General features: G+C 44.9%; 1 protein-coding gene across 5 annotated transcripts in view; it reads right to left on the minus strand.

The window, feature by feature from the left end:
* Positions 1–12366, minus strand: part of FBXO43 (F-box protein 43) — a 27947-nt gene continuing 15581 nt past the window's right edge. For all 5 annotated transcript variants that reach the window (XM_056522393.1, XM_056522394.1, XM_056522391.1 and 2 more), the window contains exons 3-5: positions 8818–8920; positions 3975–4157; positions 1–342 (exon numbers count right to left, since the gene is read on the minus strand). In XM_056522393.1, the coding sequence (XP_056378368.1) occupies positions 94–342; positions 3975–4157; positions 8818–8920 (535 nt within the window). In that variant the 3' untranslated portion in view covers positions 1–93. The remainder of the gene's footprint in view (positions 343–3974; positions 4158–8817; positions 8921–12366) is intronic.

Consider the following 12366-nt stretch of genomic DNA (forward strand, 5'->3'; position numbering starts at 1 on the left):
AATCCTTGTTAGACAAGTGCTAAAAAAGGCTTAAAAACAGTCCATTCAGAAAGCAATGAATTAAGGATGTGAAGAAAAACAAAAAAACAACAATTAGAGCCTTTTCAAGTTGCGCTTGCTCTTGGCACTTCCAGGGATTACATCTTTCTTATGCACACGTTTTCCTGATCCACTGCTACATTCCTTAGAACCATGAAATGCACACAAGCAAAGTATGCAGAAGTCAAACCCACAGTCTTTTCTACTGCACTTTCCTCGCTTATTCAGTGGCTGATACTTTGCAGGGTACTGGCACTGTGGACACGGTTTCAGAGCTTCATCTGTGAATAATGTTTTGGCAATCTGTAGACAAAATATTTTAAGTGATTAAAAAAAATAATAATAATAATAAAAATAAATAATAATAATAATAATGGTAAATTAAGTGTATATAGTGCTGCATATTCCAAAATTGTTAGTCACCATTAGTTCTAGGCACACGATATTCTGAATGGTACGCTCACTCATTCCTATGGGAGCGCCGAAAAGAGCACAGCTCTTGGGCATCATCGGTGATTCCATAGAAATGAATGGAATGCGTGCAGTCTACCGGTAGACAACACACGCTCCTCACATCCGAGTAGATCCGAGCACAGGAGCAAGTGGGTGAGCTGGACTTTCCATATATTTTTGCAAGTACAGTGAAGCGGCTGATAATTATTGGGGGGAGGGAGGGAGAAGCGCTTGCAGGTCACATACGATTAGTTTCCCCGATGTGGGGGGACAGCGCAGTGCTGGGCTGATAAACCAGGGGGTGGGGCACGGAACAGGGCGCGGGTGACATATGATTAGTTCCCCCTATGTGGGGACAGCGTGTTGCAGCTGATCATTCATTCGAGAGAGGGGGGGGGCCCAATCGGTATTGCGGTATGGGAAAAATTCATATCGTGCAGGAATAAAATTCCAGTATTCGGTATGAACCGGTATACCACCCAGCACTAAGTCCACATGTGATCAAAAGACTTCTGGCTGTCTGATAGCTGGGACCCCCCGCAATCTCAGGGACAGGAACCCGCCTCACTCAGTGAGAAGCGCGTGTCGTCTACTGCTAGATGGAATGCGCTCCATTCATTTCTATGGGAGCGCAGATGACTGACAAGTACTGGAATTGGGTCTCCAGAGCTCCCATAGAAAACTCAATGGAGCGTGTGCCGTCTACTACACGTGCTCTCAAGATGGCGCCTGTTCCAGAGATTGCAGGAGGTCCCACCGCTTGGACACCTCGCAATCAGCTACTTATTACCTATCCTGTGGATAAGGGATACGTTCATTTCGGCTGCAATACCCCTTTAAGAAAGCCTTTTACTGACTTTAAAGTGCAGTTTATAAAAGATCAGTTGGAAATATTAAAGTTCTTTTGTTCTAAAAATAGGCAAGATATAGTGGTGATCATTGAGGTAGACATCCCATTAGTAACTTTATTACAGAGCACAACAGTAAGCCCACACCAGCCTGGTTACTGACAAGGCTGTACTTTAAGGGTTTGTTTAGGCTTTAGAACTTTAAAGGGGTACTCCACTGGAAAACTTTTTTCAATCAACTGGTGCCAGAATGTTAATCAGATTTGTAAATTACTTCTATTAAAAAAATCTTAATCCTTCCTGTACTTAGCTGCTGTTATGATCCACAGGAAGTTCTTTTTAATTACCTTTGTGTCTGACAGTGCTCTCTACTAACACATCTGTCCATTTTAGGAACTGTTCATAGTAGGAGCAAATCCCCATAGGAACTGTCCAGAGCAGTATAGGTTTTCTGACATGGACAGAGGTATCAGCAGAGAGCACTGTGGTCAGACAAAGGAATTTCAAAAAGAAAAAAAGAACTTCCTGTGGATCATACAGCAACTGATAATCCTTTCAGTACTTAAGATTTCTGGCACCAGTTCATTTAAAGGACAACTGCAGCTTAATATACACTTATCCCCTATCTACAAGATCAGGGATAAGTGTTTGATCGCAGGGGATCCGACCGCTGGGACCCTCCACGATCTCCTGTAAGGGGCCGCGGCTCTATGGGAGAGTCGGGGAGGCAGCGTTCGTGCCTCCCCGGCTCCCCCATAGAACTGTATGGGGACGGGAAGGGGACGGGGCGTCACCGTCGACCTCTAGGTCGACGCTACACGCCTTAGTGCTCACTATGATCGCTAATGGCGGTGCCCCGTTAGGGAGATCTCGGGGGGTCCCAGCGGTCGGACCCCCCGCGATCAAACACTTATCCCCCATCATGTAGATAGGGGATAAGTGTATATTGCGCTGCAGTTGTCCTTTAAAAGAAAATGTTTTCTTTAAACCCTTAAAAGGGAACTCCGATGGAAAAAAAAAAAAAAGGTTTTCAAATCAACTGGTACACGTTAACAGATTTGTTAATCACTTCTATTTAAAAATCTTAACCCTTCCAGTACTTAGCTGCTGTATACTACAGAGAAATTTGTGAAGTTCTTTGCAGCCTGACCACAGTGCTCTCTGCTGACACCTCTGTTCGTGTCAGGAACTGTCCAGAGTAGGAAAGGATTTCTATGGGGATAGGAACTGTCCAGATTAGAATCCTAACATGGACAGAGGTGTCAGCAGAGAGCACTGTTGTGGGGGTGTTGTTGTTCCCCCCCCCCCAGGCATAGTCACGGGATGCCTACTGAATGATTTCCGCAGGCATCCCGTTCCGAAGCAGAGGAACGCAGGGCTTGCCTGTACGCCCATAGTCCTTAAGGACGGGGCGTATGGGTCAGCAGAGGTCAGAATTCAGGAATCTTTACTTATCGCCTGAAAGAGGGGGCTCCTCCAAACAGCTGAACACCAGACGATTCAATGTTTACATCTGCTTGTATCGCCATACTACTGTTAGCAGTGGTGCAAAGCACTGCAGTGTTGCACCATATGTTAGGCTGAGACAACTATACAGCATCTTGGACTACCAGCACTCCTTAAAAACATTGGCAAGGATATGTCTTCCAGCATCTCTTCTCTAATATTGATTGTCTATCGGATTGGCCATTAATTTTAACACCGGGGAGAAAAAAAAAAAAAAAGCCACGATAACCCGTTTATTCAAAAAGCTATAGGCCACTGATGGTCAAAGTAAATCTAGCGGTCCCTAATTTTACAACGGTCTCAGATTACAATATATTCAACATACAACGGTCTTCTCTAGACCATTGTAACTTGAAACCATAGTCAACATACAATGCTACAGACAGTCCAGTTCTGTGAAATGTGTAAATGGAAGGAAGATCTGACCTATCAGAATGGACATTTCACTGGTAAAACCATACACAACCGGATGCATCTGTGTGTATGGTTTTGTATGGAAAGTCAATGTATACGGTTTCCGATAAGGCAGCATACGGTATTCATATACAAAACAGTTACGGGAACCATAGGACAAAATAATGATGTGAATGCACCCATATACTATTTACCTGTGCCAGGGTTAGCATATTTTTGGGACACCAGGTGAGGTGGCTCCATCTTCCATTTTTTTGGACATTCTGTACAGGACCCTGAAAAGGCTACTGTCCTCAAACATAAGAGCTGCTGGAAGCTCTAAATCACTTAATACATAAGACACTTGCTTTATTTGTATTAATAATCCACTTTTTCTTTGAACCTACACTTTCTTATATTTGAATATAATTTTGTGGCTTCAGAAAATAGGTTTCCATAGAGTTATGGCCTCAACATATAATGGTGGTAGAAAATAAAGATGTTCAGGGATTGATTGATAAACTAAACAGAACCTTGTACCCTCAGCTTGATTTGTAGGAGATTGTTTCAGGAATTTGCAAGCTGACAAATTGTATTTTTGCGTAAATGTTATGGCACATTCCTTAGCAATGTGGAAGAAAAAAAAAAAAAAAACACAGAACTAGAAGTTTAACAATCCTTAAACTGGAAAAAATAAATAAATAAATAAATAAATAAATAAATATGTAGACCAACCTTGACATATTCTTGTTGTTTGCTAGCAGACTGAGGAACGGGTGCAGTGTTTTTTGGTGTGAAAAGCCCACAAGAAGTTGGGGTGTGACATATAGATTTGGCTTGAGCTTGAACGGATTTCAGCACAGATCTGTTAAGGAGATTTAATCTGGTTGCAGCATCTTCAGATGGCATCCAACCTTCCTAGAGTTTAGAACAATTTAAGAAGATTAGACTTCTGGATTGTGTTAATTCTTTCATACCACCTTTACCCCATATTTAATATAGCAAAGCAAGCCACTCAAGGCAGGGAATTCTTTACCACTCTGGCATGTGAGTGTTCATAATTTTTAAGACTTAAAACATTTTTACCATTAGCTGGTACGTGCGGAGGCTGCATCACTACTGTCACAAAAGGTGCAAGTAAATACATAAAAGAAACCTATCATTTTGACACACAAGGTTTTATGGGTCAAAAGCTATGAGCTGGGTGTCCTCTTACTTCTGCAGTTGGGTGTGAGTGTTGCATGATCACAGAAAGTCTTTGGACAACTTCTACAAATTCACACTGTTTCTGCTTGTCCAGAATGCCAAGTGTGCAAAGGAGACATGAGGCTCAGCTGATTGTTTCTGCTTCATCACTTTAGCCAATAGTAGGAGGGCAGGTGACAAGTTTGTTAAAATAAGACGACTTGGCGTATAAGACGACCCCCAACTTTTACCCAGGTAAAATATAGAGTTTGGGATATACTCGCCATATAAGACTACCGCGATGTACGGTACCTTGTAGTTCCCCCCACATTGGGTAGGCAGCTCCCCCCACATTGGGTAGGCAGCTCCCCCAAACAGACATACAGCTTCCAGCCATGTACAGTGTATGGCTGCAGGCTGTATGTCTGTACTGGTCTTCCCCCACAGTGTTCCGATCGCCGCTCCTCCAGCCCGGGTCACCATCTACTGCTATGGCCTATGGACTATAGCAGTAGGTGCCGGGATCGGTGACCGGATCACTTAAGATAGCATGGCCGGTCACTCACCAGGCCTCCTCCTGGTCCTGCGGTCCTCTGCCTCTATGGTTGTAGGCACGGGATGCGTACAACCATAGAGACGGAGGACCGGACCGCAGGAGGACACGCGCCGCCGGGGAATGGTAAGTGATCAGCGGACATCCTTATGTTCCGAAAAGATTATTTGGGACACAGGGATGTCCGGCATAGGAATACCTATGATTATCTGCCCGGGCCGGCTCCCGTGTGTGGCTGCAGGCGGGGGCAGGCCAGAGCAGGTAAAAACTAATACTGTATACTAAAAACCAGGGGGCCTCCAGCTGTTGTAAGACTACAACTCCCAGCATGCCCGGAAAGCCTTTGCCGTGCTGGGAGTTGTAGTTTCACAACAGCTGGAGGCACCCTGGTTTTTAGTATACAGTATTAGTTTTTACTTGCTCTGGCCGCCCCCCGCCTGCAGCCACACACGGGAGACGGCCTGGGCAGATAATCAGAAGTTTTCCTATCCCGGATCTCAATACCGGCGTAAATGATGACCCCCGACTTTTCAGAAGAAAATTCGGGGTTAAAAAGTAGTCTTATACGCTGGGATATACGGTATAAGCTTATATGGAAAAAATGTCTTGCAGTACCACATGTGCAAACATGACTGGGGTTCAACAATACAGTTTATTTTTTTTATCAATTAAAGACAGTGTGGAAAACCTGACATGAATCAGGAAGGGAACATTTCGGACCGTAATATTTTTTTAAAATCTAATTTACTACAATAGGACATTGCTCTTTCACTTCTGCTCTTTTTAGCAATGGTGAGATTTTTAGTAATTTCAAGTTTGTAGACACTTCATAGTTAAGTGGTCAAAGTCTTTGGGTAATACCTACTTTATAGAACGGTCCCTTGGCAACAAATTCCATGTAGTTTAAAGATAAAGACACTACTTGCCGGTTGTCCATTGTCAGGACAAATACACCCCTCAGACATTAGATATTTTAGCAGATAATCTGATGCTTAGGGAAGCATTTATAAACAGATGCATTGCTTTATCTTACAAAATAGAATGAACCATACACATCAACGACTTCTCCATGAATATTTATTTTATGATCCAACTTAGGGCTGCATTAGACGGACAGGAGGCTATCCAATACGAGCACTGATTAATACAAGTCGATTGTCTCGTTCAAAAGAGCCACCCTAAGGAGTGTTTACATGGGGCCTTCACCGCAGCAAATTTACCACTTTTCAGAAACCCCCAAAAATTGTGCAGCTGGACAGTGATTTATATAACTGCAGTAAAATCTTGTAATTTATACTGATTTTGGAAAAGTGTTAAAATTGCAGTAATTAGTGGCGGTACCGTTAATAATAATGTCCCATGTGAACACAGCCTTCGATTTGGCAGCAACAATTATTGGCTTAATAATCACTGGTTCATTCAGGTGACCACTATCAGCAGCACATCCCTATTTACAGTGCATAGTGAAAGTATTCAGCCCCCTTGAACTTTTGCCACATTTCAGGCTTCAAACAAAGATATAAAACTAATTTTTTATGAAGAATCCACAAGTGGGACACAATCATGAAGTGGAACGAAATGAATTGGATATTTCAAACTAACAAACTGAAAAATTGGGCGTGCAAAATTATTCAGCCACTTTACTTTCAGTGCAGCAAACTCTCTCCAGAAGTTCAGTGAGGATCTCTGAATGATCCAATGTTGACCTAAATGACTAATGATGATAAATCGAATCCATCTGTGTGTAATCAAGTCTCTGTATAAATGCATCTGCACTGTGATAGTCTCAGAGGTCTGTTTAAAGCGCAGAGAGCATCATGAAGAACAAGGAACACACCAGGCAGGTCCGAGATACTGTTGGAGAAGTTTAAAGCCGGATTTGGATACAAAAAGATTTCCCAAGCTTCAAACATCCCAAGGAAGCACTGTGCAAGCGATAATATTGAAATGGAAGAAGTATCAGACCACTGCAAATCTACAATGACCTGGCCGTCCCTCTAAACTTTCAGCTCATACAAGGAGAAGACTGATCAGAGATGCAGCCAAGAGGCCCATGATCCCTCTGGATGAACTGCAGAGATCTACAGCTGAGGTGGGAGACTGTCCATAGGACAACAATCAGTCGTATACTGCACAAGTCTGGCCTTTAAGAGTGGCAAGAAGAAAGCCATTTCTTAAAGATATCCATAAAAAGTGTTTAAAGTTTGTCACAAGCCACCTGGGAGACACAAACATGTGGAAGAAGGTGCTCTGGTCAGATGAAACCAAAATCTAATTTTTTTGCAACAATGCAAAACGTTATGTTTGGCATAAAAGCAACACAAATCATCATACTGAACACCCCATCCCCACTGTCAAACATGGTGGTGGCAGCATCATGGTTTGCGCCTGTTTTTCTTCAGCAGGGACAGGGAAGATTGTTAAAATTGATGGGAAAATGGATGGAGCCAAATACAGGACCATTGTGGAAGAAAACCTGATGGAGTCTGCTAAAGACCTGAGACTGGGATGGAGATTTGTCTTCCAACAAGACAATGATCCAAAACAAAGCAAAATCTACAATGGAATGGTTCACAAATAAACATATCCAGGTGTTAGAAAGGCCAAGTCAAAGTCCAGACCTGAATCCAATCCTGAATCCAATCCAAAGAACTGAAAACTGCTGTTCAAACGCTCTCCATCCAACCTCACTGAGCTCTAGTTGTTTTGCAAGGAGGAATGGGCAAAAATTTCAGTTTCTCGATGTGCAAAACTGAGATATACCCCAAGCGACTTACAGCTGTAATCGCAGCAAAAGGTGGCGCTACAAAGTATTAACTTAAGGGGGCTGAATAATTTTGCATGCCAATTTTATAGTTTTTTATTTGTTAAAAAAGTTTGAAATCTCCAATAAATTTCGTTCCACTTCATGATTGTGTCCCACTTGTTGATTCTTCACAAAAAAATTACAGTTTTATATCTTTATGTTTGAAGCCTGAAATATGGCAAAAGGTCGAAAAGTTCAAGGGGGCCGAATACTTTCACTATGCACTGTACACGGGTAACTGTGCTGCCAACAATGCTTTTTTTTTTTTTTTTTTTAAGCATGCATAATCCCACCTGACAAACGAATATTTCACATTCATAAGCTGATTAATGTGTATTACATGGGGCAGGTATTGGCCAATAACCCCTCGTCTACTGAAGCCCTTATACTGTGTTTCCACATTCACATTTTGGTTGCGTTTGCAGTGTGGTTGGCATTATCAGGCTTCTTCAGATCCTTTATGACAAATCCTGTTGGTAAATCATATTTTGCCAGTTGATGCTCCCTGAAGGGGTACTAAGTACTTGAAAACGTATCTCCTATCTACAGAATAGGGGATAAGTGTCTATTCGAGAGGAGGTAAGCCCGCTGGGATCCCCTGCCCATGCTCCCCATGCACGGCACTGTCAATCACCTCATGAAGCGGTGGGCAACATCCCCCTCTATACATCTATGGGAGAGCCGGAGATACACTAGCACTGTATGTCAGTCAGTCTCTCCATTAGAGATGCATGGAGGGGGCATGTCAACCATTGCTTTGTGCAGTGCCCGCTCAGTGCATAGGGAGAGCTGGGGCTCCGGGCAGGAGACTGAGGTGTCCCAACAGTCAGATCCCCCCTCCATTAAACACTTATCCTGTTGATAGGGGATACATTTTTAAGTACAGGAATACCACTTTAAGCACAATCTAAAAAAAAAAAAAAAAATATATAAAATAAAAAACACATGCGTTTTTGGCAGCCATCAAATGCAAGCGTGGGAACACAGCCTTAGTGTGCAGGTTTATTGCTAGGAAACAAATTGTTGCCTTGTACCTCGGCTTCATCTCTTCGCTTTTTCAGGAACAATTTTCTTCTTTGGCAAGCATCTTTATCTTGAGTCACCATTTCACGCCATTCCTTACTGACTTTCCAAATGCTGAAAACAAAAATTAAATATAGATATTACGTATGTTTTCTCAACATCTAGGGTTATTTAAACATTTCAAGCTCCTCTTGTTAAATATGGAAAGAAAAAGGACAAAAGCCTTTTTCACATGTGTTAATGCATCGTAATTGACCAATAGGCTGTCCAGGAAAGACATTTGAATATTTTATGAACAAAAAACGGACAGATTAGCAGATCAGTAGTCAAAGGGCTTTATCCACTTTAATGCCATTTATCACTGTATAGTAGCTTTTTTTGCAATATGGGTTATAGTATTGGTGCAATTTCATAAAATGGCTTATTTTTTTAAGGTGGGAGCAATTTCAGAACGTCAAAGTTAATTTTGTCCGTGTGTTTGTTTTATATGTAGCTTGGGTTCATTACAGTCAAGGCTTTCATGTGTGTACACTAGGCCCTCTAGGGGACAAAACAGCATGATCATTGGTTATGTTACTTTGGGATACTCCTAAACTGACTAGCAAGTTTAAGTTGTTCCCCTGGGACAGCCTAATGTCATACAGTTGTGTTAGTCCTGGTGGCTTCAACCATTGTTGTGTGCTGATGTTAACAGAGGGAGTTCTGTGTCAAAACAGAGATTCTGTTCACATGGCATCAATTTTGCTTTTAATAATTACTAAATTAAAAATTACTATAAATCTGGCTTTCCAGAGTGCTAAGTCTGCACTCTCTGCTCTGAGTCCTATCTAAGGGCAGAAAGTGAAACAGTATCAAAGAACATTTGTACCCAACATACCTTAGTGTATTCCTGTGATGCAGCTTCACCTGCCTCTTTGTGATGGTTTCTCCCTGTCAGCAGGCAGGGAAGAGCAGTGTGAATCTACATCTCAGGACAACAGCAGTGTTTTCCCACTACCTATACCCACACTGGTAGTGGTCTATTTAAGGCTGGTGGTACAGGGGGAAAGCCGCCAGGGACTGCCTTGATGTCTTGTGATTTTGGAAGCATTAAACTAAGGCCATGTTCCGTTTAAAAGGGGTACTCTAAGAGAAAAAAAAAAGTTTTAACTGGTGTCAGAATGTTAAACATATTTGTAAGTTACTTCTATGTTTAAAAATCTTCATCCTTCCAGTACTTCTCAGTTTATTTATACTACAGAAGAATTGAAGATGGGACTCCCAATGAAGACAGAAGAATCGCCCGTAATTACAATATGTTTATCGGAAGAAGGGTCTCCCGGGGAGACCAGAGTCCCTGACCCTGAACACGCCACCCCAGCCCGACAGGCTGGCATCCGTTGTACCAACCTAACAGTGAAGGGGAAGAAACGACCGCCCCTTGGAGAAGGGGGGAGCGGAGCCACCAGAGCAGAGACTGACAGACCCTGCGAGGGAGAACAATTGACGATCGAGGGACAGAGGAGACCTGTTCCATCGAGAGAGAATCGCCAGTTGGAGGGGACGGTAATGAAACTGGGCAAAAGGTACGGCCTCCATAGTTGCCACCATCCGACCCAGGACTTCCATACAAGTGCGAATGGAGACAGATAACTGGGTCCGAAGGGAGTGGATCCCCGACCGGAGCGCCAGACGTTTGTCTGGCGGAAGGCGAATTCGGGTAGAGGCCGCGTCGAAGAGAAGTCCCAGAAAGGTTAGAGACTGGGTAGGACGGAGGACTGACTTGTCCTGGTTGATCATCCACCCGAAGCGAGCCAGAGTGTGGAGAGTGATGTCCAGATTCTCCAGAGTCTGGGCCCTGGTTGGAGCCTTGATGAGAAGGTCGTCCAGGTAGGGGGATCACCGAGATTCCCCTGGACCGTAACAGGCCCATCACCGTAAAAGACCCGAGGAGCCGTGGCTAGACCGAAGGGGAGAGCTACAAATTGAAAGTGAAATTGAAGGTACCGATGATGGCCCGGAAAAATTGGCACATGGAGGTAGGCATCCTTGATGTCCACAGATGAGAGGAACTCCCATTGTTCCAGGGACGCCACTACCGAACGGATTCCATTCGGAAGTGGCAGATAAGATGAAGATTGAGACGCTTGAGGTCCAAAATTGGACGCACAGAACAGTCCTTCGGGACCACAAAGATTTGAATAGAAACCCTGAAAACGTTCCCCTGAAGGAACAGGAACGATAACCCCCTGGAGAAGCAGAGACTGGAGAGCCGCTTGAAACTGCTCCGCCAGAGGAGGAGACCGGGGGGCCCGGGATCGAAAAAAGCGATCCCTCGGAAGGGATGCAAATTCGATCTGGTAACTGTTGGACACCACGTCCCTGACCCAAGAGTCTTGAATGTGAGAGGTCCAGATGTCTCGAAAAAGTAAGAGACGACCTCCCACCCGAGAAGAAACCGCGGGTGGGGGCCTCACTTCATGCAGAAGTGGGCTTGCGGTTGCCTGATTTGGGCGCAAAACGGCGGGACCAGTTGGAGTCCGACCTCCAAGACGTGTGAGCCCGGAACGAGGGAGCCTTCTTGTCTCGCGAGGGCGTCTGCCCGGATCCCTTGTTGGAGCTGGAGGTCCGAAAGGAAAAGGCCTTCCTTTGGGAAGTAGGGCGAGCCTTATTCTGAGGTAACAAGGAACTCTTACCTCCCGTTGCCTCGGAGATAATCTCATCAAGGAGTTTGCCAAAAAGACGGCCACCCATAAAGGGAAGCTCAGTGAGTGATCTTTTGGAAGCGGCATCCGCATTCCAAGCCTTAAGCCACAGAGCGGCGGAGGGCCGCTAAATGACCCACTGCATAGGGAGAACAACGGGCTGCCTGCATGGAAGCTGCGCACAGAAAATCCCCGGCTTTAGAGCATGGAAGAGCCAAAGCAGATAGATCCTCCGGGGGGATCCCGCTAAGATATCCTGACGGAGCTTTTGGCACCACTCCGACAGGCCCTTGGACACCCATGTGGAGGTGAAGATGGAAAGAGGAGAAGAGCCCGCAGCTTCCGTGGCAAACTTCACTAAGGATTCTACCTTATTGTCCGTGGGGTCCTTGAAGGCAGCGGCATCTGCCAGAGGCAGTGTAGTCGCCTTATTGATCCGGGAAACTGGTGGGTCCACTGAGGGAGGAGAAACCACCTTAGTGAGCAGCGACTCCTAGAATGTCCTCTGGAGGAGCGACGTTTGTGCTCGGATGACCGGGGGGGGTGGGAGGGGGGGGGGGCGGGACCCACGAGGGGAATGCTCATGTCTACTTGAAGACTCATTGGAAGAGTCAGACGAGGCACCCCTAGGACGCTTGTGAGAGCGTGAAGATGAGGAGCGAGCCCTTCCAGGAGGTCCTGCGCAGGGAAGGCCCCTTCAAGGCGGACACCACTTACCGGGAGGCCTCGGCCACCGAGTGGGAGACTTTGTTAAAGTCAGCCATTTACTGAGTCAGGAAGAAACCCAGGCTGGGGGAGCGGCTGGATCCACTGGGACCGGAGGGGCATCCGGGGGTCTGGGGGAGCAGTGGAGCATGCAGGACAAGTGGGCTCAGC

This window comes from Hyla sarda, chromosome 5, assembly GCF_029499605.1.
Source record: "Hyla sarda isolate aHylSar1 chromosome 5, aHylSar1.hap1, whole genome shotgun sequence".
In the NCBI taxonomy this organism is placed as follows: domain Eukaryota; kingdom Metazoa; phylum Chordata; class Amphibia; order Anura; family Hylidae; genus Hyla; species Hyla sarda.